The sequence below is a fragment of the Drosophila serrata genome, unplaced genomic scaffold (genome assembly GCF_035046125.1).
Source record: "Drosophila serrata isolate PLE 108 unplaced genomic scaffold, ASM3504612v1 contig_98, whole genome shotgun sequence".
Classification (NCBI taxonomy): Eukaryota; Metazoa; Arthropoda; class Insecta; order Diptera; family Drosophilidae; genus Drosophila; species Drosophila serrata.
The window spans coordinates 154548-179829 of record NW_028256996.1 but is presented as its reverse complement, the minus strand read 5'-3'; the positions used below and the strand labels follow the sequence as shown (position 1 = coordinate 179829).

General features: G+C 41.1%; 3 protein-coding genes across 3 annotated transcripts in view; 1 reads left to right on the top strand and 2 right to left on the bottom strand.

Annotated features, from left to right (window-relative positions):
* Ptpmeg (protein tyrosine phosphatase Meg) overlaps positions 1–25282 on the top strand; it is a 70184-nt gene that overhangs the window by 10810 nt on the left and 34092 nt on the right. The gene's annotated exons all lie outside the window — the stretch shown is intronic.
* mthl8 (methuselah-like 8) lies at positions 15155–17954 on the bottom strand. Its single transcript, XM_020953062.2, has 6 exons — positions 17316–17954; positions 17092–17254; positions 16689–16880; positions 16419–16637; positions 16003–16360; positions 15155–15535 (listed from the first exon to the last, which is right to left on the bottom strand). Exons 1-6 carry the CDS (start codon positions 17838–17840, stop codon positions 15487–15489), a joined length of 1506 nt encoding a protein of 501 aa, XP_020808721.2. The 5' UTR covers positions 17841–17954; the 3' UTR covers positions 15155–15486.
* On the bottom strand, positions 19247–21743 carry mthl9 (methuselah-like 9). Its single transcript, XM_020953061.2, has 7 exons — positions 20637–21743; positions 20388–20579; positions 20095–20328; positions 19883–20039; positions 19617–19820; positions 19468–19547; positions 19247–19410 (listed from the first exon to the last, which is right to left on the bottom strand). The coding sequence occupies exons 1-7, from the start codon at positions 21283–21285 to the stop codon at positions 19376–19378; spliced, it is 1551 nt and encodes a 516-aa protein (XP_020808720.2). The 5' UTR covers positions 21286–21743; the 3' UTR covers positions 19247–19375.

Sequence of the window (25282 nt, the reverse complement as noted above, 5' to 3'; positions counted from 1 at the left end):
GTCCGTCTATCCGTCTGTCCGTCTGTCCGTTTCCACGCAAACTAGTCTCTCAGTTTTGAAGCTATCTGAATGAAACTATGTAGTTAGCCTTCTATGTACTCTCACTCGTGGATCGGACGACTATATCATATAGCTGCCATAGGAATGATCGGCCAATTTAAAAAAAAAAATGATAACATTTTCAGTTTTCAACAGAATTTAATCAAATTTGAGATATAGCCATTTTGTATTATTTTACAATTTTGTGTAAAATTTTATGAAAATCGGACTTATATAGCATATAGCTCCCATAGGACCGATGGAGAAATTTGAGAGAACTGAGAATGGCAGTGGCTGTTGTCGGAAGACTGACAATCGCGGTGGCGATAACATTTTCAGTTTTCAACAGAATTTAATCAAATTTGAGGTATAGCCATTTTATATTATTCTACAATTTTGTGTAAAATTTTATGAAAATCGGACTAATATATCATATAGCTCCCATAGGACCGATGGAGAAATTTGAGAGAACTGAGAATGGCGGTGGCTGTTGTCGGAAGACTGACAATCGCGGTGGCGATAACATTTTCAGTTTTCAACAGAATTTAATCAAATTTGAGGTATAGCCATTTTATATTATTCTACAATTTTGTGTAAAATTTTATGAAAATCGGACTAATATATCATATAGCTCCCATAGGACCGATGGAGAAATTTGAGAGAACTGAGAATGGCGGTGGCTGTTGTCGGAAGACTGACAATCGCGGTGGCGATAACATTTTCAGTTTTCAACAGAATTTAATCAAATTTTAGATATAGCCATTTTATATTATTCTACAATTTTGTGTAAAATTTTATGAAAATCGGACTTATATAGCATATAGCTCCCATAGGACCGATCGAGAAATTTGAGAGAACTGAGAATGGCGGTGGCTGTTGTCCGAAGACTGACAATCGCGGTGGCGATAACATTTTCAGTTTTCAACAGAATTTAATCAAATTTGAGATATAGCCATTTTGTATTATTTTACAATTTTGTGTAAAATTTTATGAAAATCGGACTTATATAGCATATAGCTCCCATAGGACCGATGGAGAAATTTGAGAGAACTGAGAATGGCGGTGGCTGTTGTCGGAAGACTGACAATCGCGGTGGCGATAACATTTTCAGTTTTCAACAGAATTTAATCAAATTTGAGATATAGCCATTTTATATTATTCTACAATTTTGTGTAAAATTTTATGAAAATCCGACTAATATATCATATAGCTCCCATAGGACCGATGGAGAAATTTGAGAGAACTGAGAATGGCGGTGGCTGTTGTCCGAAGACTGACAATCGCGGTGGCGATAACATTTTCAGTTTTCAACAGAATTAAATCAAATTTGAGGTATAGCCATTTTATATTATTCTACAATTTTGTGTAAAATTTTATGAAAATCGGACTAATATATCATATAGCTCCCATAGGACCGATGGAGAAATTTGAGAGAACTGAGAATGGCGGTGGCTGTTGTCGGAAGACTGACAATCGCGGTGGCGATAACATTTTCAGTTTTCAACAGAATTTAATCAAATTTGAGATATAGCCATTTTATATTATTCTACAATTTTGTGTAAAATTTTATGAAAATCCGACTAATATATCATATAGCTCCCATAGGACCGATCGAGAAATTTGAGAGAACTGAGAATGGCGGTGGCTGTTGTCCGAAGACTGACAATCGCGGTGGCGATAACATTTTCAGTTTTCAACAGAATTAAATCAAATTTGAGGTATAGCCATTTTATATTATTCTACAATTTTGTGTAAAATTTTATGAAAATCGGACTTATATAGCATATAGCTCCCATAGGACCGATGGAGAAATTTGAGAGAACTGAGAATGGCGGTGGCTGTTGTCCGAAGACTGACAATCGCGGTGGCGATAACATTTTCAGTTTTCAACAGAATTTAATCAAATTTGAGATATAGCCATTTTATATTATTCTACAATTTTGTGTAAAATTTTATGAAAATCGGACTAATATATCATATAGCTCCCATAGGACCGATCGAGAAATTAATACAATCAAAAATTATAACATTTTCAGTTTGAGGTATAGCCATTTTATAAAAGTTTTAAATATTGTGTCAAATTTCATGAAAATCTGACGACTATATCATATAGGTGCCATACAAATGATCTTTTGATTTAGAGGAAAAATGCAAATATGTGAATGTATATATATATTATTTATATTGTATGGATTCCTAGTCATAGGAGTTCTTTCTGCAAGGGTATATAAACTTCGGCGTGCCGAAGTTAGCTTCCTTTCTTGTTTTCTTGTTTTGTTTCCTAAATAAAATTCTCAGTATTACCTAATTTTGTGACAAACCCTGAAACTTGGTGTCAATTTAAAGAAAGAAAATCGAATTCGGGAAAGTTTTGCTCAATTGAGTTTTCGCTAGAAACCATCTCGCTTTTATATTCAGAGTTTTCTAGTTCTTGTACCTTATAAGAACTGTACCATTTTGGCAACGTTTTCCGGACAGTTCCTTAAAGTTTCCGCTGCAGGCCAATCGAAGCGAACTTTAAGCCTGAAAACATATTCAACATGTGCACAAAGCCACAGGACACTCCGAACGCCCCGCCCCATCAGCAAGGATACTTGGGTGAGTGAGCGGGTGTGTGGTGGGTGTTGCTGGTCTTTGTGTTTGTGTAAGCTTCGCATTCAATTGAAACCAGCGGACACAGCGGAAGGACGATGACGACGGAGAGAGACCGTCGAGGTCCTGCAATGAATTTTTTAAAGCTCAATTTTAATCAATAGCCTAATGCTTTATTTATAAACAAACAATTTAAGCCTGCTCCCCTCGAACTGGCCATCACGGAGCTACATGTTGTGCTGTCATAATCAGCAGCAATGAAGGTTGAGAGGCTGCCAAAAAGGGGATGAGTCGAGCTATAGGGCGGGGTGGTGCAAATCAAAAGGTCCTGCGTTCCCATGTGTAAAACAAAGGCAAGGACACGGCCAGAACAAATCAGGCCAGGATGCCAGAGAGCATTACTAACACTTTTCAAAAACAAGAGTCTTCGATATTTTCTTTGAATTATTAAATTATTAAAGCTACAAGTAAAATTGTATAATTTATTTAACTGAATTTATTATACTGAATTTAACTTTTTTGAAAACTTTTTTCAGGGAAAATACTTTCTACTACGTTACTTTACTGACTTAAATTTTTTTCCAAGTAATATTATTTACACAACTCATTATATAGGATTAATTTTTCTTTTACTTAATATAACAATGGATAAAATATTTTTTTAAGTGTCAAAGAAGTGTGACATTAAACTCGATTAAACAAATGTAAAACTTGTCTATAATCGGTTGGCATAAGCATTTACAACAAATTTTCATAACGAACCTCGAGTGAGTCCTCCTTTCTCTACCTCTTCATTGGAGTAGTTGCGAAAATGAAACAGAAACCTGAAAGAAAAGGAGAAAAAAGGGAAAATCGGCAAATGTCAAACTGATTTCGATGTCCGAGAGAAAGAGGGGAAAATCTTTTGCATTCTGTCAGTTTCTCTGAACGCCGGACAACATTTTCCGACAGTTGAAAGAGCAATGGGGAAGTACGCCACCCGCCCCTTCGCACAATCAACACCCACCCACATGTGAGGTGGAATGATTGGGGAAAAGAGTGCGAGATAAAGGCAGAGAAAGAAAGAGAAGGGAGAGCAATGGGCAATTTCATTAATCCAAAACTTCGCGCCAAAGTTGGTCCCTGCATCTCCCCCGGCTTGAGTACAGTAGAGTTTCGAGTATTAAAGTTATAAGAGATGATTAAAATTCATGAGAAGATACACATGATGAAATGCTATTTCTTTTCCAACATTTATCAATATTTTTGGGGTTAAACTTAAATAGAACTAGAGAACTTTGTAACCTTTGTTTGAGAGTCCAGACTGTCCTCAGCGAGTCACATGAACAACAACAGCGACTCAACCCAATCGATATTCCCTGTGTTCTGCCACCAGGATTTCCCCTTCTCCGCTAAGCTCCTGCTTCCCTGCTCCTTCTCATCTCCTGACTGGCTGCTCGGCTCTCTTCGGCTCTTTGGCTTTTCCCCACAGCAACCCCCAACAGTTATCCCAGCATCCCCAAGCTCCCCAATGTCCTTTATTTGCTTGCGGTAGGCATGGTTGTTACGGCATCGCAGTCGGCGAAGTCTCCCTTTGTTGTTGCTGCTGCTGCTCCTAGCTGCTCGTTGTGGTTCCTGAGCGCCGTACACTGAAAATCCCGGACGGGGCCATGTAACGCGTAACCTTGTAAACCTGGAGAGAGGAGCAGTGCAGACTTCAAAGAGGGGAACTAAGCTTGAGATAGGCCCAGACAAGAAGGGCTCCGGTCTGTGCCATTGTAATTAGTCGAAACGGTAATTTGTTGTGATTCAAAGCGGATGTTTTTGGCCTACAATTCAGGGGTTGTTGTTAAATTATTTCAGCAACTTCAGAATCCCTACCACTCCCCTCATTTCGAGATTGAGAGAAGCAAACATAAATCTTGACCAGAAGTGTGTTGACCGAGTTGTACCTTCTGATTCTGATATAGCTTTAGGTTGTCTTGTTTTACTTTATCGTCTCCCAAGCCAAAGATTATGTTTTTGCATCCTGCTATCCCATTCGCAGACTCCTCCTCTAAATCTCGGCTTTGTCGCTATATTAATTAGCTATTGATAGCTGACCTCCTCTTGCATCCCCTGGGCTCTCATTATTTTGGAAAATGCTTACAGCATTTCCCCAAGGCTCTTTCGTTCCCGGTTTTTTGGGTAACCCCTCCGTTTTTTCGGTTTCCCAATCGATTCGCACTTATCGATTCCGCAAATATTAACCAGGCACCAAGAAGTCGCCGCCAAGTTAATTTCACGTAGCACCCAAAGGGGATTTCATTCATGGGAAATTGCAGAGTTCGCAGTCCCGTTTTCGCACGATTTCGCAAGTCGTGTTTCTCCGCTGGAAAAGCCTCCTTTACGGTGTAATGTCGCCACCTTTGTGCTGCTGAGCGCCGCTGACTATGAACGCTTATCTTGTAATTATGTCAAGGGATGGGGATGCAGGATGCTGGGATTCTCGATGCTCCTGTTGAGGCGAGGTCCAGGTACAGATTTTCGGGGAAAGAGCAACGCAGAGAGACATAGTGAGAGGGTGACAGAGAGAGAGAGCCATCGAGAGAGCTTTGGCAGCCTGCCGAAATGCCAAATGGAATTCGGATGAGGAGCCAAAGGATGGGAATGCTGCGAAGCCTTCGACAGCCGCCACTGCCGCCGAGTGCAATGCCCTGCTTAAAACCCACACAGATACTCACCCACAGGTCCCGTCTGTGCGCCTGTCTTGGTACGAGGACGAAGGGGAGGACGTGGACGAGGAACCCGAAATTTCAACCCCCGAAAAAGCCAAGCACACATCCAAAAACCGAAAAAAAGCCAGCCAACAAAATTCACAGAAAAGTGGGAATGCTGCTGTTATGAGGGGAAAAGTTTCGAAACAATTGCTACCCTGGAAACAATAAATATTTAGAATTTGTAATCCCAACAAATACCAACCGAAATTAAATAAATGCATTTTTATTATCATTATTATCAGAATTATTTTAGCACTGAAGGTTCAATCGTGATATTAAATTAATCTTCTGTATACATATTTTAATTTTCATGTTTATAATGGTTTCTGTTTTTTATTTTCAGAAAATTATATTTGGTGAGTTTTCTAAATACTTTATTTTCTATATTTTATTTATTTAATGCTCTGAAATGATTTTATTTATAACATTTAACATTTGTCACATATTAATGTTAAGTGATAACCTTATTTGATCATAAAATCGTATAGATATGTTAATATTTATGGATATGAGAGTGACATATACCCGATTCGGATCCCCAGAACTAAAACCCAGGGTAGTGAAAGCGTCCAAAAATTCCAGACAACTAAAAGCTTTCATGAGAAACTAACGAACGCAAACGTCGGGGAGTGGGGGAGGATGGCTTGCGAGGAGGCGGTGGCAGTGGCGGTGGCGGTGTCGGCATCTGTGGGTGTCAGTGGGAGTTGGCAGATGATTAGGGCAGATGTCGCTTCTCGTAGAGCAGCCACTAGGCTAGGACTCTGGAAAGTCTGGTTCGGGGGTTTCCCCTGTGCCAAGCTGCAGCAGACGTCTTTATGGCCGTCGCCGACGCCGCCATCGCTGCCGCTAGTTGTTTTCCACGCTCGTTGACGACTGTACTTTGGTCGCCTGTTCCTATGCTGCTCCTGGCTCTCGGATCCAGCTCAAGTCCTGTTACCCGCGTTCCATTTTTGTGGGCCACGCCCTGACTCCTCTCCTCGCCTGCCCGAGAGATTAATGCCAGCAGCCGGCCGGGCCGGGGCTGCTCCATAACAATTGATTTCCTTATTTATTCATGCGCCACCCGAGAGCCCCAGCTCCTGGCAGAGATCCTTGACTCCGTCTTAACGGAGTTTTATTGCTTTCCGATTGTCGTCAATAGGTGCACTTGTCTATGGAAGTCTGGGAGTGAAGCAGGAGGAACCAGGTGGGCACAAAGGCTCAAGACTCAGGCTCAGGACTGCCTGCTGTCATGGTTGTTAATCCCTCAACCAGACAAGTCCTGAACTTCCCCCCAGGGTCAATAACATTACCGGAAATTGTAATTAATGTAGGGAAAATAAAATACTTCTCTTCAAATCAAAACTTTAGGCATTTCTTTATTGCAGTGTTGTGAAGAATTCTTCTTCAGACTTTTTGTACAAATTTCAAGGGTTTCGTTTCCCAAGATAAGTCTGTTGGAGAGCATAAAATAGTAAACAACACTTGCCCTTGAAACAACAAATGTTTAAGAACCAAAAAAATAAGATTTTTCTTCGCAACCGAAAAAAGTTGTGTAAACCTAGGGAAAACCCTTGGAAATTATACTTACAGCAAACCGCAAAAAGATGAGGAAAAACGAGCACCAAAAATTAAGGGGATGCAAAAAAAAGAAGAGAAAATCCCGTGGCGCCTTTGATGAAAAGGTTTAGAAAAAAGCAAACAGCAAAAACAAAGAAAGAGTTGTTGCCCAGGGGCGGGGGCCGTGTGGGGGATAAGGAATTAGAGAGGGGGCTAAAGGGTAAGGCCTGGTAATAACCCGATCCCATTCACGTCGCCACGCCACGCAAAAATAGGAAAAATGTCAAATGAAGCGAGACCGCGCGCAGCTCGCGTTTTGCATGTCAAAGAGTCGGTCTTCGGTCGTCCGCCCTGGCAGCATCATAAGAGGTCCTGAAGAGCCTTTGAGGGTGCTCAGAACCGCTGTGTGGATCTCCGCGAGGCTCTAGGAGTTTGCATTGACACTTGACTTTAAATTGAGCGAATGTTGTTTTCGCAAAAAAGGAGCAAAAAATCCGTGCATATTTTTTAAGGATAAAAAAGAAAGGAAGGGGCGTGGTGCTCATAAATGTGAGTTACGTGTAGCGGAAGGAGAAAGAAATTCCCACTAAACTTTAATGCATTTTATTTTTTTAAGGATATGCAGCAGGTCAGGGCAAAGTTTTCCTCCTTCTCAGTTTTCTCCTTCTTTATTTTCCCCTTGTGTTTTCCTAATGCCAGCTATTCCCTTCTTTTTTCACCTTCAAGATGTCAGGGGCTTGGAGGACGTGGCGCGCGTCCTTCCGGCCAATATACAAAATGCAGTTTAGGGCTTATGAACTTAACTTTGATGGGATTTGCACTTCACAAGAGAGTCGAGAGTGATAGAGAGAAAGAGAGAGACAGAGTAGGGTCCTTGAGGTGTTTTGCGGCGATTTTTTTTTGTAAAATTTAAAGAAAATGAAATAATAGGTACTATTTAGAGTATTCTATAAACTAAAAGTCATAGTCTTCACTCTAGTAGAAAGCATTTCTCTAAGAGCCCATCATAATCACTCCCCCAACACTTTTAAACTAATTAAAAAGGTTTAGTTTTATTTTTGTGCAAAAAACTGAACTCATTTCCCAAATTAGTAACCGTTAAACTTGAAAATTCTTTAGAATTTGCCTGCTGCCTTCTGCATTCTCGACGAGAACAAGACAATTGAGCCGGTCAACGACTCGCGGCTTCCTCCTTGAACCCACACTGATTCAATACCATCAGTCCGGGTCCGAGTCCGAGTCCCACTCTTATGTCCCGTGTCTCAAGCTGGGGTTTCACTGATCACCGACGAAACATTTTTGTTAATGCGCCAAAAAGCGGCAAAACTTTTGTCATGTTTTTTATTTTATTTTTTCCCCCTGCCCTGTGCTCTCGGGGCTGTGTGTGTGTGTGCCTTAACTGACTAATTTAGTGGCCAGAGTTCAATGTATTCCATAAATTTCGACTAAACGTTCAAGGACAATGCTGTGTATCGACGCCAAGGAGGCGAGGATCGGTGGAGAAACGCCGGCGCGGTGTTTGTTTGCGAATTGTGTTTGGCTTTATAAATGAATTGATTAAGAGGGCAAAGTGGAGAACGGAGAAGAGTCACCAGCGAAAGCAAAAAGCGCAATAATGCAAGAGAGTCCGTATTGAGGTGTGAATACTCTGAATACCCTAAATGTGAATGTGGTAAAGAATATTGGGGTTTCCAAGAGATTCTTATGCTTCTACTAAAAACAATATTACATCTATTTTGGTTGTATAAATATATATGAAGGCTCTTTGAAGTGGGACGTTTATTTTAATATATTAATAGTCGGGACTGTTATAGTTTCTATCTCAACACCCCATACTTTTGCTTTTAATGAGAGCAAAACTATATCAATGTATTTAGGGTCCGGAAAGCGGTCCATAATTATTAAAATCTGGTATTTTCATAGTCGGGGCAGTTTCTACCTTTTTCTTCTCAATATTTATTTGTAGAGTATTTTTATCGGTCGTTGCCTTGGGTGTCGACTTGCTGTTCTTAACCACTTCTCTGATCGTTGACTCTTCGGATGGAAAGGAAGAAGTAGGGACAAGAATGTTAAGCCTCGACTATGGCAGCGGAAGTCATAACGGTCAAAGCTGCAGTTCTGAGATTAGAAAGGAAACGGGCGAAGAATTGCGGCGTCATAGTGAGCGAGAGAGCGCGAGGGGAGCAAGAGAGCAAGACAACCGAATCCCATCCGGAGAATGACTTATGCTTGTTGAGCAGTTTCTTCCCGAGGGTTTCTTCGCTTCGCTTAGCGCCATGTCTGGGGTGTCGTCTGCCTTCTTCCCGTCATTCCCCCGTCTGGGAAGAGAGAAGACAGCTGAGTACTCCTCGTTTCATTGAGCTCCTTGAGTATCGGCAATCAGTAATTAATGGCTTTGTCAGTTCGCAGCCTTCTCTGCACGTAGCCACGTCAGTTTCCCAGTCCCCAGTCACCAACCTCCGTCTCCATATTCAGTCCCCACAACATGTGTATATAATTTTTGATTCTTTGCATTTCGTCTGCGATCTTCTTCAGTCTGCCAATCTGCACCCCGATCACCGCCTTTGCCGTCGTCTTCTGTGTGATCAAATGCTGGAATTTCGTTGATAGCGCCGCCAACCGCCAAACATCCTGTTTTTCTTTGGATACCCTTTAAACGCCACAATAGGGTAGTGGGGTGTGTCCAACTGAAAATGATCACAAGATGGGGTCATGAAGCAAATATCTCACTGATATTGAAAACTTGGTTGAATTATTATGAAAGCTGATCCTTTATCTCACTCACAGATATCTCCGATGATCTTCTTGATTATGTCACTTACTGCTGATCATTTTCTCCTCATAAAAAGCCACCCAGATCTCGGTTCCTGGGTAACTCGTCGTCGATATCCTGCTGATTGGAATTCTTGTTTGCCTTGCTTTGTTTTCTCTGCTGGCCCGCCACCGTCGTTGTTGCTGTAGCCTCGATTGTGTCTTTTGGTCTTCGTTTGGCATTTTGCGAACGTCTGCACGTCTGCATATCTGAGCTGCGCGAAAAGGGGTTAAGGGGAAACGGGGGCTTCGTTAGAGCATTTGGCTGCTATTTTTAATGTTGACACGTTTGAAGATCGTTGACTCTCCGCAGACGGTCAATGTCCATTTCAGCCTCAGCATCAGCGAAAACGAGCAGGGAATTCTGCATTTGGAAATGTGAATTATGCGCCGTCTCGGTCCGTCGATGACAGGAGCTAGAGATCTGGAGGCTAGAAGCCCGAAGGAATCGTGGCTTTGAAGAGGCACGATTCTCCAGGCTTAGAAGCGAGAACAATGAGGGGACTGACAGGAGAACAGGACCAAGACCAGTAGGAGACCCCAAAGTGCAATAGATCAACAATCGATCACGATCGGCATTGACTGAGCAAATAGATCAGCTTGTGAAGAAGAGAGCTTCGCTTGGCTTGAATGTTGAGAAAGATCAGTGAATCATTTATGAAAAGCGGGCACTCAAAAAGCCCTCTTTAAGATCCTCACTTGACTTGGCAGTCCTTTGTTATGAAAACCTCTTCAAAACGAAAAAAGGGGATCAATGCTAAATTGAAGAGCACTCCCTCTTCAGAAAATTTAAAAGCTGAGATTGAATTATCGTTTAGCAGAACTGATGAGTACTCTCTTTTTATTGATCCGAATTCTTCGATATGCATATATTTAACAGATCGTTTAAGATCCGTGTGTATGATGATTGTTTCAATTGATCACGATTTATCACAGTATAACGTTCTACTGCGTATCTCTCAAGAAATGGATTCGGCGAGAAGAAAGGCGAGCATAAAGATCCGCACGATCTTCCTTGGAGTGTGAAGATCACTTCTCTGACACTGATGCGACGGCTTCCTTTCACTCTGCCCCAATTCGCCTTGTCAGGATCGCGTCTCCGATCAGCTCAATTAGCCACAGTCCATGCAAATCACCTGGAATCTCCCTGGTATCTACTCTGACAACTGACACGATGATCCATGGCGGCTGTCATAAATCTCACCCACCGCGGCACCAATCTCCTCCAAGGGATTGGTTCAAATTGTTCCTGGAAACGAATTCTCTCTCCTGCTCATCTTCCTTCTGATCCTCCTGCTACGCTTCCATGTTGGTGGTCAGAAACGCGCTGGTAAAAAGTGCAAATCACTTCATTAATGTGCCGGTTGGGCACAGCGAGTTGCAACATTGTTGCCACAGGGCAGCATTTGGGCGGCTGCCCATCATTTGCCTTAATGGATCCACCGGCACCCCAGCTTCCATCATTATCAGCCGACCGGTAGAATTTCCCAGTTTCCGCCCTCCAGATTCGCCATAAAGATGCCAGACTCGGCACTGCCCCTGTTTTTGTCCCTGGTGCCAGGTCCTCCTCCCAACTTCCCGCTTCGTCTCATCTGCCTTTTCCCCTGTAGTTGTGTGACTCGCAAACAAAACACGGAAAAGAATACGCCGGGCACTGGAATTCCATGAACGATCGTCGTCAATGGGTTAAAGCATTTAAAGGAGACCAAGCTGAGTGGATAAAATGCACTTGAATAACGAATACCCTATAATTGAACATTCTAGTAAGTTCGGGAGTTCATAAAGAATATAGTTCCAATTTTATTATATGGAGAGAAATCCGATATTATAAATTATCGAACACATATCGTTTTCTTTCCTTTTTTGTTGATTAGAAATCGTTTGTTTGACAACAGAATATCGAAATATTACAATCACATCGTTGAAACGTCGTTGGAGTATTGATATATGTATGTATAAAGTAGTCGGACCTGTCATTCCCTTCGCTACCCTACAAAGGCCTTTGGGCATGCACAAAAAACGCACACTCATGCCGCGGCAATGTCGCTGTTGTCTTTGCTGACTTTTTGCAACGCCCGATGTTGGCACGATATGCTCCTCTGCAACATTGTTGCATGGGAATGGAGTCGAGAGTCGGGTCGGATCGCCACTGGAGCTTCAGAGGTTGGGAGGTTGCCAGTTGCCAGTTGCCAGTTGCAAGTTGCAGGTCTGGAATGCTGCAACTCATTTTGCCACATCTCTCAGCGCCGCAGTTTGTGCGTTAATTGAGCATGCGACTAGCGATAACTGCTGATCCCCCATATATATTTAGATACAGATATCTGTCTGCTTCTTCGATTTTTCTGCCTTAGGAAGGAGTTGAAGTTGGAGTTGGAGGCAGAGGTCAGCAGATCGACATTCGCCTTGGTTTCTTCTTTAGCCGCTTTAATTGCTCTCGTAATTCTCTCAACGCTTAAAGCGATTATTATGGCGCATTGTGTCTATAGAAAGTCCAAAACGAAAGCTTCCGAAGAAAGAAAACTTGAAAATTGTGTTAAGCATTTACACGTGCCGCCACCATAAAAGATTTGTAGTCCAAATATTTGGCTGGGAACTTCCAATGCGGATGCTCTACAATTGTGGATTTCGAAGGTGTAGGAGGACGAGGAAAGTTAGCAAATGGTGTGGGATCGCAGGTAAGTGATCCAATGAGTCTTAAGGTCATGAGAAACTTCGAGCGAGGGTTTATCACTTCGATAATGAGCTGTAAAATATTACAGAATCACCTCGCTCTCAAGAGTATCTGTTTCTTAAATAGAAAGAATTCATTTTTTATCTTTACTTTGAGTGAGTTTCGTACATTTATTTAAAACTAATTTCGATCTTCGAAAATAACCAAATAAATAATACTATAATTAATTCTAAGCCCTATCTTTGAAACCACACCATCATCGATGCTCCATAATTATAAGAGGCCCCCTGAAGGTGAAGTTTCAGGTCTTCACTACAGTTTATTCCAGATTGGACTTAGGCAGGCAAAGATTGCTTTGAGCTGTGAGTTATGTTGCGTAAATTGAACAAATGAACGAAAAGGTGAACGAAACAAATCTCGAGAGTAAACAAAAAACAACAAGTGACAAGCACAACAAACACAAAACAACAATAAGCAAACAAACAACGAATCGTACGTATATAAAAGGGAGACAAAGGCAAGGGAAAAGAGGGACAAAAATAATAATAAAAATTTCATGATTCGAATGGGAAAAGGTGTCATTGCAGGTGAGAAACGAGAGCACACGCGTATACCACTTTGGGAGGCCAAGACAAAAAAACTCAAGCCCGCTTCATAGATTATGACTTACTGGAAATCGAAGACCCCGAGTTGCAGTAGATTTTCTTGAATGAATTTATGAGGGTACTCCGCCCTTTTTTCTGGGACTATTCCTTACCGTTCAAATGCGTTTGACTTCATCATCGTCTTTAATTTATAATTTTCCCTCGCATACTTATACTTTTTAATTCATAAATTATAAGGGGGGATATGTTGGTCAATTGCTTGTTGGGTGGACAGTTATGGGCATAAATTACGCCTCAAGTTGTAAATTCTTCGAAATGCTAAATTAAAAGTTATTTATTGTATTTGATTTACTCTACGTGCTTTGTTTGTGAAATATGTACAGCCAGAAAAAGTCTTGGAAAAAGTAGGGGGAGGACAAGTCATTAGGGGGACTAGAATGTGACCGGAAACGGTTGAAAGAAAGGGTATACTTATTTTTTCGTATATGGTATATGTTGATGTGTTCAATGAACAGGTAATAAGCCAGTAAACGATTTCATTAAACGGTAATGTCTATTCATAAAGAATAGCGTTTACATCAGAATATTACCATGCAAAAATATAATTTGTGAATTCCAATATCTATAACAGCTAAATTCTATACCTAAATGAAGTTCCATTTCGAACCCTGTCAACTTCTCACTCTCACACCTTCCTATCCCAGCTCATAAGTGGGATGTGTGAGTGCTTCCTTTTCTCAGGGGCGTGGCTTGTGTGTGCAGCCGCAACCAGTTAGCCATTTTATGGCTTGTCTAATATCCTTTAACTGCCATCGGGCCATTAAAAAGCATAAAGTCATTTGGTAATTAATTTTCATGTTGGTTCCTCCGTCCCGTCCAGGAGATAGATATGATGATGATGGTGGGGAGTTAGGGGAGACCCCGGAACAGGGCGCGGTCGAGTTTGGTTAGTTCCGGCCTCGCTGCTTGCTCTTCGCTCCTGACTACGAGCCTTTACCGTTGTATCATTCTGCATATTAACAAAACAAAGCACAACACACACACATGCAGTCGAAAAACGCGCCAAACATGTCCTACCTCTCGTGAGTTTCCAGTGCGCACGACAACCAAAGCCAGGACGATGCTGGACCTCCTCCGATGCCGATGCAGTTTGTGCCGGGTTCCCTTCCAGCTTCCATTACTACGGGCATTTTTACTACGTTTTATCGATCCGTCCGTGTGTATCCATCCTGCGCGCGCTTTTGCCGGCTTCAGTTGTGTGTATTCCGCGCTCTGTATCCTGTAGCCCGTTGTCCGTATCCCGAGTCCTGCTGCTGTACGCCCAGCCAAAAAAAGGAAAAGAGCAAAGGCGACGAAAAGAGCCGAAGCTCAATCGGGTTTTAGGTTGGAGGAAGCTGGGAAGCTGGGCGAGGCCACATCAAAAGAGCACACTCCACGGGGGTTCCCCTCGTTTCACTTTCCACTTGATTCCTTGCGCTTGACAGCCACCCAAAGGAGGAGGATGCAAGGATGCAACTCAGCTCAGAGCTTGCTCTCTCTTGCCGGCGCTCCGCTCTCGTCTCTCGGCCATTGACCTCTGATGTCAAACGAAATCGGCGCGCCCTTATTAAGTAGAGAGGGGGGCAGGGCAAGAGCAGGACCAGGAACAGTATCAAGAGCAGGAGCAGGAGCAGGAGTAGGAGCAGAAGCAGCAGCAGTTAGAGCATGGAGTTGCAAGGGGACACTCGACCACGGTCCAGGGAATTGCAACTTCACAAGGGGGAACCCAGGCAGGACATGGACAAGAGGCAGGAGTGGGGCTTAGGGCATGGGAGCACGTTGAGTGGATTGCCGTGGATTGGATTCTGTGGTGCACCCGCTCATCCTCATCCTCATTCTCGTCCTGGGCCAGAGTTGCCTTACGGCCAACTTCCGAGTTTGTTTTGTGTTGTGTAAATTACGTTATTTACGTGTATATTGTTGGCCAGAGTTGCGGGCTCGGCTCCGGCTTCGGGTTGCTTTTGTTGTGTTTTGTCTGTTTATGAGATGACAGGAGAGCTTAAATTGGATACGCCAGCAAAGTCCAAATTGTTGCAATTGTTCAGGGAAAAATTACAATAAAAAAAAAACCCGCTTTACTTAAAGATCTCTAGTTTCTTAATATATGTATATATATATATATATATCATTTTTGTTGCCCTTTATTTAATTGGTATTTTCAACAAATATCTAAATATATATTTTTTTACATTTTTTACTTTGAGATATTTAAAAACAAAAAAAAGTATAAAAAATATCTATTATTTAGGCCTTAGACTATATTTTTGGTACGAAAAATATCTAAATGAAATTACGTAAACTCTACGTGTAGAATACACAGACATATTTTGGACATGCATTTCTTATATAGACATTAGTTTAGACTTGCTTTGGTTTGTTGAAAACTTTTCATGTGGTTGTCGTCACGACTAGTATTGCTTCCAGTTGCTGTAAAACTTTGGACCTCGAAATTTTAACCGAAACTCGAAAGGGGAACCGAATTTTCGCAAGTGTCTTCCTCGCTGTAGGAAAGAAATTTTGAAATTAAAATATATTACTACAGGGTATTAAGGCTTTTTATAGATTTTTTTTTGTATAAAATCCATGAAGGATGGTAAAAGGAAAATGTTTATAAATTGACAATCACCTCTAACACATGCGAAATAAATTACTATAGGCTAAAGATCAATTAAAAAGACACCTAAACGTACAATTTATACATATAATTGGAATTAACTGCGTTGTTAATTATATTTTCAAGTGTCAACAATTTGTGGCATACTTTTAAAAACCAAAATTCTATTTTGCAGCATGCTTTTTCCCACGAGCTACAAACAGACATCTATTTCATAGGAACATTAAATAGTTAGAATATAATTACAAATTAAATTAAATAAGCTTTTTTATTGGCACTAAGCTGATATAGCTTTGGTATTCTTTGTGAGCTCTACGATTACTGAACATATTTATAGGGTTCTGGTTTACTCACTTATCTATGCGTCGAAGAAAGTTCTGGATCTGTTGATTCTTCCCAATCAGTGCGTAGAGTGCTGCGAATCCATGAAAGGCCATGCAAAAGCTGACGGCATAGTTGAGGTGTGACCGCTCCTCGCGATAATAATTAAAGGCGAATGAGCAGACGCAAACAAACCATACGAGTGCGGTGTAACCGAAATATTTCCAAAAGGATCGAAAGCGATTCTTCTCAATGGACTCAAAACTCTTCTCGGTCTCGATCTCGGGCTGTTCGCTGATATAGATCAGGCTAAGGATGTAGAAGAAGCCACTGATGGCGCACGCCACAAAAACGGGGGCGTACAAGTACACCATAATAGACCAATTTCGAGCTAGAAAAATGATTCGTTAATTAGTGATTAGGGATCAAAAAGATTCTCAACTACTTACGATCGAACCAGCAAGTATCGCCGCCGAAGATCAACCTTGAAGCGTAGTAACTGGAGCCTGCGAAGAAGGACCAACCTATGGCTATCAACACGATCGGAGTGAAGATTAGCCAGAACATGAGCTTGGTGAACACGACGCCATGGAAGCTGAGGTAGAGCTTGAACGCAATGAAGCTCAGGATGTAGAAGGAGAGAACCAGATACATCAGAGTTAAGCAGGCTAAGTAAACGATTAGGGAAGAGACTACAGGAGCAGATTAATATAACTCACGTAAGATTCTACAAGCTGCATTTGAGAGGTTGGCCGGGTTGTGCAAAGTAAGGTAGGCCAGAAGGGCATAACCCATGATCATACAAATAGTGTAGGCTTTGATCGCCACACCATAGAAACTGTTGCGCATCTCGGAGCACATCAGGTACACCATTAGCACAATAAACATGGATATAATGGCGATCGAGAGACCTGCAAAGAGGAACGAACAGAGCGAGAGATCAGCTGGATATATTCATGAATATCTCTGACGATCAAACTATCAATCCACACATCAGAGATTTCGTTTTGTTATTTTAGCAATTATTTTTATGAGGCGAGGCGGTGTCTATTTTTGCCTTAAAAATGGGAATTGAATTAAAAAGCATATTTGTGACTGTGTTTAATCGCTTGTGGAACTCACATATGGCGTAGGTCCATTCCCGCACGCTCAGTACAAAGTGTAGCTTCTCCGGGGCGCAGGCCAAGGGCTGCCAGTCCCAGGAGGTGTTTCCATTGGGCAGGAGCACGGGAGTGAAGCAATAGTGCTTGGAGAACAGGTGGCCCTGATGGGTGACCGTTCCGTTCTGGAAACGAGAGAAAATAGGAGAGGATATATGAGCTTGCATTGAGAGGTTGATTTCTTACCTCGTGCAGCGTCCAGTGCACATACTCTTCCGATCCCTTGGTCACCGCCTTCATGAGCTCACACGGAGTGCCCACATAAATGCTGAAGCGTGACCTTAGTTCTATATTCCTCAGACTGCCGTTGTTGAGCTCCACTTCCATGTGGCTCTCCGAGGGTAGACTGGATAATCCCCGTTTGGGTATCTCGCACTCCCTGCTACCCAGGTCGTAGGTCTGTCCCTTGGGACAGCAAATCCTTACACAGGGTCTCGTCTTACACACGCACGCCCTGAGGTGAATGGGCGCCGGTATCCGGATGCCATTCTCGATGACAAAGTCGTAGACGGCCACCAGATGACGTGGAATCACTGTCCAGTTGTGGATGTAGGAGCCGTCCGAATTGTAGCTCCCCGAAATGTTAGCGGTGTCAATGAAGGCGCAGGGATAGTGTGTCTCCTCGTGGTATCCCCAGCAAATGTGGGCTGTGAGGAGGAGGAGAAGGATCTTCATTCCCAGTGTGCACAACTGCGCCATTCGAAGAGACATTCTCGACTGCCGAACGAATCTCTGGTTCTCCCAGCTTCGGGATGTGTTTTTGTTTACACTATGGCGTCCAATTTATGCGTGTTTACCCCCGGTCGATTGCCAAATCCGAATCGAATTGGTATGGAAATGGTATCGAAATGAACTAACAGACCGAATTGTACAGGTAGGGGTAATTGTAATGCACTGATGACGGGACGGGGCACAGGTGCGAGAGCCGCTAATTGAGTGAACGGCGGATCATCGTCAGCCTGCACCTGATACTCGACGAAATTGGACTGCTTACTCGAATCCCGGCAAACTCAATCGAAGGCAAAGCAGGCGGTCAGCCAGTGGTGGTGTAGTGTCTGTGGTGTGTCTGAGGCCTGTGTGCGAGGTGTGTGTGGTGGCGCAAGGCGCACACCCACTTTATTTCGCGTCGTCCCGAGAACGTGTGGCATTTTGTTTACAACAAAAGAACAAAAACAAGGAGGGAAAGCAAATTGTTGTCTAAACATCAAGATGGTCGGGAAAATGCTCTATAAAAGCTTGGAAAAATGATTGAAATTATGATGATTAAATGAGTTTCGGATTCAAAGAGGATTTCCCCAAAGACAAAGACAGTTTAAATATTTGAAAAGACACCTTAGTTAATTAATTAAATGATTTGGGTCTATCAGTTGTTAGCGAACTATTTATGAGAAAATATTATTTTTATTATACTTTTTAAGAGCCTTAGATAAAGCCCACATATCGTAGTTTACCACACCTATATTTAACCAACAATAAACTTATCACAAAGTTTTAATATTCAAGATAAATGCTCTAAATCTTGCCAAAGGCCCGAATAAAAGCTTTCCCGGATATTGTTCTATTTCATAATTAGCCCCTTAAGAAACTTATAACTCGGGTGTTATAGTGTCTCCAGTATTCACTATTTTACTTAACTATTGGAAACTATTCGCGCACCGGACATTGTATAGACGGAGGGATGGAAACAGCTACGGATACAGATACTCGGGCCGATAGAGCGATACGGATAAAGTCAGCTCATTCTCAATTGCGTCATTAACTGAACATTTCTTGCGTGCCACTTAGTAACTCTCCGCTAATCCCAAACCCAGCCCACACAGAGAACGTCACAAAGTCACAAAGGAGAGTCTCTCGTGAGGTGGATATTCGGGGAGTAGCTTATGATAGTTATATTTTGGCTTTGAAGCAAAAATTCATAAAGCTAATAAAAGGAGAAGGGGGACAGGGAAACGAAAATGGTTGACAAGTATAAAATCTATAGAATTGTTATTTGTGAGTGTCAATTTCTGGAAGATTTTCTTTCGAGTAGAATCAGTGCGCTAGTAGTAAAGATCGAAATAGCTAAGGCTTTCGAGAAAACAGAATGAAACGTGGAAAAATAAAGGCAAATTCTACACTTTTCTACTGACATCATCTTAGTTTATTTAACAAACTTATACCTATTATACTGAGTCACTTATAATTTATGGACTTATTTTTGAGCGACACTCTGAATGAATTATAAGATAAGTAGATATTAAAGTTTACTAAAGCGACGTCACTGTTGGCTTATAGGGTGAATCTGCAAAGCAAGTAAGGTAAATTTCAGCTTGAGTTATATTACATTTTCAATAACCACCTGAAGACTTGAGATCTCCTTTCTCATCGAACTTGTAGACGCGAGCATTGATCACGCTCAGATCTGTTTGACTTGACTCACTGTGAAAGTAAGAAATATAAAACGTAGTTTTTAAGTTTCTTTTTCCCATTGAGTTTAAGTTAACATACACATTGATGGCCCACCACGATTTCACATGCAAGTTCTTGCCAAGTAACAGAATAAATCCGGCTATGGCCAGTCCCAGGATGCAAATGCCACTCCAGAAGTCTATGATAAAGAAATGCTCCCTTACTCTGGCCATTATGTAGACGATAATCTCACGGATCCACACGGCAAACACACCTACTATGTAGGCACTGAAGGCGTAAAAACTGAAAGGAAGAGTCAATAACTAACAAGGATGAACTAACTAGCACTAGAGATCAGCGCCTACTGGGTTTTGACGATTCTCAACTGTGTTCCCAATATGTACTGAGTGTCCGGCAGGAGTTCGTAGATGGAAAAGTAAGCCTTAAGGCAGCACACAATGCTAAAGCACAGCAAAGTGGTAATGGGCGCATAATAGTAGATCAGAATGCCCCAAAGACGAACTGAAATGAAAGGAATAAGTAATATTTCACATACGTTAAACGCATTAAAACCCACCATCAAACCAGCAGTAGTCCTTGCCAATGCCTGGCTTGTAGTGCTTGGGCAGCTTGGAGTCCTGGACAAATGACACGAGTAACCGAAGTCCCACCACAGCCAAGACTGATAAGCCATACCACAGGCGACGCACCCAATTTCTCACTGCCTTCTGTCTAAACTTGAGTAGGAAATCGAAGCTGCAAATGGCCAGGAAGACGAAGGATAGCAGGACGCAAAAGTAGGCCAGGAAGCCTGAGTGGATTAAGATAACTTTGTTAGGGAGGATTGAGGATAGGGCCTCTAGCAGTCACCTATATTCCTGCAGGAAGCATGCGTCAGTTTCATGGGATTCTTGAGGGCCAAGTAGACCAACAGGGAATAGCCCACGATGAGGGAGAGGAGGTAGTAGATGATCAGCTGGCCATAGTGGCTCTTCCGCGCATCCCTCACCGAGCCCAGAAGCGACAGGATGAAGATGTTTATAATTATGGCTATAATACTACCTGAAAGAATATTACGAAACGAGGTAACTTTTGGAAAGCAAGGAGGCAACTACTCACAAATGGCGTATATCCACACCCGGTAGCCTGTCTGGAAGCGCTCGCAGTTGAGCGGCGTAAGCTCCCACTCTTCCGGCTTGTGTTCCAATGGAGTGAAGCAGTACTCGTCCGTGGTCCACAGCCGGTAATCCCTTTTAAGGGAACCATTCTCGAAGAGATCCCACTGCCAGAAGCTCTCGTGCTTCCTGTCCACGAACTTGTTCCGACATCCAAGCTCCGTGCGCACCACAAATCTATCCAAAATGCGCACCTGCTCCACTGACCTATTGTTGCTGTAGGTCAGCTCGACGTGAGTAGACTCCCTTATTCGGTGGGGCCTAGAACAGTTCCAGTTCTTGGCATCAAACACCAGATCCGGTGGGCAGCAGAAGCTGATGCAGGGCTTCAGCAGGCAGACACAGCCGCGTAGATGCCTCTTGGCCCGGTACTCCACACCGTCGATCACCTTGAAGCTGTACTCGGCCATCAAATGGGGAGGAATCACCACTCCGGCGTAAGAGTAAGAGCCGTCCTTCAGCCGCAATCCGTCCGTAATGTTGACCGTGTTCGCGTAGGCGCAGGGGTGATCTATGCTAGCGATCTCCAGTGATCGCACGCCCACGGATAAAACCAAGCCTAAGCCTAGGGTGATGATCCAAGACGACGCCATGGCTCGTCGTGACGTCACGGAGCTCGATAATGAAATAAACAAATAACCGAAGCGATGATCGCCGTCGTATTTTCTTTATGCAATCCAAGCACACTCGCGGAATCCGAATCCGAGTCCACAACAATTGGAACCCAAAAACTGACGAAGGCAGCGACGCTGTCTAAAAGCGTCTGTGATTGCGACAACGACAGCGGCGACAACGACAAAAGAACAACTATAAACAACGATGGATGGACTGCGCTCTCTCTCTCTCTTTCTCTCTCTTAGGCATGGCAGTGGCAACCGCAGTGCCGCTCCATGCTGGCCAAGAATAAAAAACAGACTAACTGATTAGCCAGCGAGCTCCAAAACCAGACACGACCACAATCGGCAGAGCAGAGCAGCAACAGCAGCAGCAGAAGCGGTGGGGACCAGTCACTGCTCCATGCCCAGGCCCCTTCGCTCTTCCGTACGTGTGGAATCCCAACCAGCGCAACTGGCACATCCAAAATTCATTTTTTTATAGGCAACGCACCGCACGAGTGCTGTTGAATCAGCTATTTCCAGCCATTTATAAGGTAATTCCAGTGAGTGAGCTTAAACAAGTGTTAGTTTTTTTTTCAATTAATTTACGAAGAGACTAATATTATATTCAATCTCATTGTTTCCAAAGTAAAACTACCAGATCGGCATGATAAAAAATTATTTTCTAAAATCAAATCTCTCTGCGACGTGAAAAGGAAAATTATTTTTTTGGCATTTTTTCAAAAATATTGAAATTGTAAAAAAATTATAAAAATTTTACAATTTAAAAAATTTTAATTTAGGTATGCAGATTTGTGAATCTATTCAAAACTAACACAGAACAGGCTTCCGAATCGAAATTAATGCATTTTTGGCTTAGTTATGATATTTTTAAGCTTTGTTTTGTACCCAAAATTGTGTTATAAAATATAGAAATATTGACATAGACAGGGGTTTATAATTTCAGTCTGAAGCTTGGCAGGCAGTGAAGGCTTCATTTCCGACCCCATAAACCATATATATTCTTGATCAGCATCAACAGGCGAATCTTTCTGGGCATAAAAGGAAGAAACAAATTTTTTGTAATTTTTTCAAAAAATTTTAAGGGATTACATCGTAAAAATTGCTAAAAATTGATCAAATTTCACAATTTTAAAAATTTTAATTTAGGTATTCAGATTTGTGAATCTGTTCAAAACTAACACAGAACAGGCTTCCGAATCGAAATTAATGCATTTTTGGCTTAGTTATGATATTTTTAAGCTTTGTTTTGTACCCAAAATTGTGTTATAAAATAGAGAAATATTGACATAGACAGGGGTTTATAATTTTAGTCTGAAGCTTGGCAGGCAGTGAAGGATTCATTTCCGACCCCATAAACCATATGTATTCCTGATCAGCATCAACAGGCGAATCTTTCTGGGCATAAAAGGAAGAAACAAATTTTTTGTAATTTTTTCAAAAAATTTTAAGGGATTACATCGTAAAAATTTTTAAAAATTGATCAAATTTCACAATTTTAAAAATTTTAATTTAGGTATTCAGATTTGTGAATCTGTTCAAAACTAACACAGAACAGGCTTCCGAATCGAAATTAATGCATTTTTGGCTTAGTTATGATATTTTTAAGCTTTGTTTAGTACCCAAAATTGTGTTATAAAATAGAGAAATATTGACATAGACAGGGGTTTATAATTTCAGTCTGAAGCTTGGCAGGCAGTGAAGGATTCATTTCCGACCCCATAAACCATATGTATTCCTGATCAGCATCAACAGGCGAATCTTTCTGGGCATAAAAGGAAAAAACAAATTTTTTGTAATTTTTTCAAAAAATTTTAAGGGGTTACATCGTAAAAATTGTTAAAAATTGATCAAATTTCACAATTTAAAAAATTTCAATTTAGGTATGCAGAGTTGTGAATCTATTCAAAACTAACACAGAACAGGCTTCCGAATGGAAATTAATGCATTTTTGGCGTAGTTATGATATTTTTAAGCTTTGTTTTGTACCCAAAATTGTGTTATAAAATAGAGAAATATTGACATAGACAGGGGTTTATAATTTCAGTCTGAAGCTTGGCAGGCAGTGAAGGCTTCATTTCCGACCCCATAAACCATATATATTCTTGATCAGCATCAACAGGCGAATCTTTCTGGGCATAAAAGGAAGAAACAAATTTTTTGTAATTTTTTCAAAAACTTTTAAGGGGTACATCGTAAAAATTGTTAAAAATTTATCAAAATTTCACAATTTAAAAAATTTCAATTTAGGTATGCAGATTTGTGAATCTATTCAAAACTAGCAAAGAACAGGCTTCCGAATGGAAATTAATGAATTTTTGGCTTAGTTATGATATTTTTAAGCTTTGTTTTGTACCCAAAATTGTGTTATAAAATAGAGAAATATTGACATAGACAGGGGTTTATAATTTCAGTCTGAAGCTTGGCAGGCAGTGAAGGCTTCATTTCCGACCCCATAAACCATATATATTCTTGATCAGCATCAACAGGCGAATCTTTCTGGGCATAAAAGGAAGAAACAAATTTTTTGTAATTTTTTCAAAAAAATTTAAGGGGTTACATCGTAAAAATTGCTAAAAATTGATCAAATTTCATAATTTTAAAAATTTTAATTTAGGTATGCAGATTTGTGAATCTATTCAAAACTAACACAGAACAGGCTTCTTAATCGAAATTAATGCATTTTTGGCTTAGTTATGATATTTTTATACCCTTGCAGGGTATTATAATTTCAGTCAGAAGTTTGCAACGCAGTGAAGGAGGCACCTCCGACCATATAAAGTATATATATTCTTGATCAGGATCAACAGCCGAGTCGATCTAGCCATGTCCGTCTGTCCGTCTGTCCGTCTGTCCGTCTGTCCTTCTGTCCGTCTGTCCGTCTGTCCGTCTGTCCGTCTGTCCGTTTCTACGCAAACTAGTCTCTCAGTTTTGAAGCTATCTAAATGAAACTTTGTAGTTAGCCTTCTATATACTCTCACTCGTATATATGTCGGAACGGGCCGGATCGGACGACTATATCATATAGCTGCCATAGGAATGATCGGAAAATTTTTACAAAAAAAATTGTAACATTTTCAGTTTTCAATAGAATTGGATCTAATTTGAGATATAGCCATTTTATTATACTCTACAATTTTGTGTAAAATTTTATGAAAATCGGACTACTATATCATATAGCTCCCATAGGAACGATAGAGAAATTAATACAATTAAAAATTATAACTTTTTCAGTTTTCAACAGATTTTCATCAAATTTGAGGTGTAGCCATTTTATATTAGTCTTAAATTTTGTGTCAAATTTCATGAAAATCGGACGACTATATCATATAGGTGCCATACAAACTATTGTTTGATGTAGAAGAAAAATGGAAATCTGTGAACGAAAAGCTGCAAATATAATATGTATAGGTGAATGAAATGAAAGCAGGTATTACTTCATTGTTTTTTAACACAAATATATATAATTTATATTGTATGGATTCCTAGTCATAGAATTTCTATCTGCAAGGGTATATAAACTTCGGCGTGCCGAATTTAGCTTCCTTTCTTGTTAAGCTTTGTTTTGTACCCAAAATTGTGTTATAAAATAGAGAAATATTGACATAGACAGGGGTTTATAATTTTAGTCTGAAGCTTGGCAGGCAGTGAAGGATTCATTTCCGACCCCATAAACCATATGTATTCCTGATCAGCATCAACAGGCGAATCTTTCTGGGCAGAAAAGGAAGAAACAAATTTTTTGTAATTTTTTCAAAAAATTTTAAGGGGTTACATCGTAAAAATTGATCAAAATTTCACAATTTAAAAAATTTCAATTTAGGTATGCAGAGTTGTGAATCTATTCAAAACTAACACAGAACAGGCTTCCGAATGGAAATTAATGCATTTTTGGCGTAGTTATGATATTTTTAAGCTTTGTTTTGTACCCAAAATTGTGTTATAAAATAGAGAAATATTGACATAGACAGGG

Coding starts and splice junctions, on each gene's coding strand:
- mthl9 (XM_020953061.2), bottom strand. CDS start 21,285: ATGGCGTCGTCTTGGATCATCACCCTAGGCTTAGGCTTGGTTTTATCC. Junction 20,580..20,636: donor GGTGTGGATATACGCCATTT/GTGAGTAGTTGC, acceptor ATATTCTTTCAG/GTAGTATTATAGCCATAATT. Junction 19,821..19,882: donor TTGAGAATCGTCAAAACCCA/GTAGGCGCTGAT, acceptor TCTTCCTTTCAG/TTTTTACGCCTTCAGTGCCT.
- mthl8 (XM_020953062.2), bottom strand. CDS start 17,840: ATGTCTCTTCGAATGGCGCAGTTGTGCACACTGGGAATGAAGATCCTT. Junction 16,638..16,688: donor TGCAGCTTGTAGAATCTTAC/GTGAGTTATATT, acceptor TCGTTTACTTAG/CCTGCTTAACTCTGATGTAT. Junction 15,536..16,002: donor TTTCTTCGACGCATAGATAA/GTGAGTAAACCA, acceptor TCTTTCCTACAG/CGAGGAAGACACTTGCGAAA.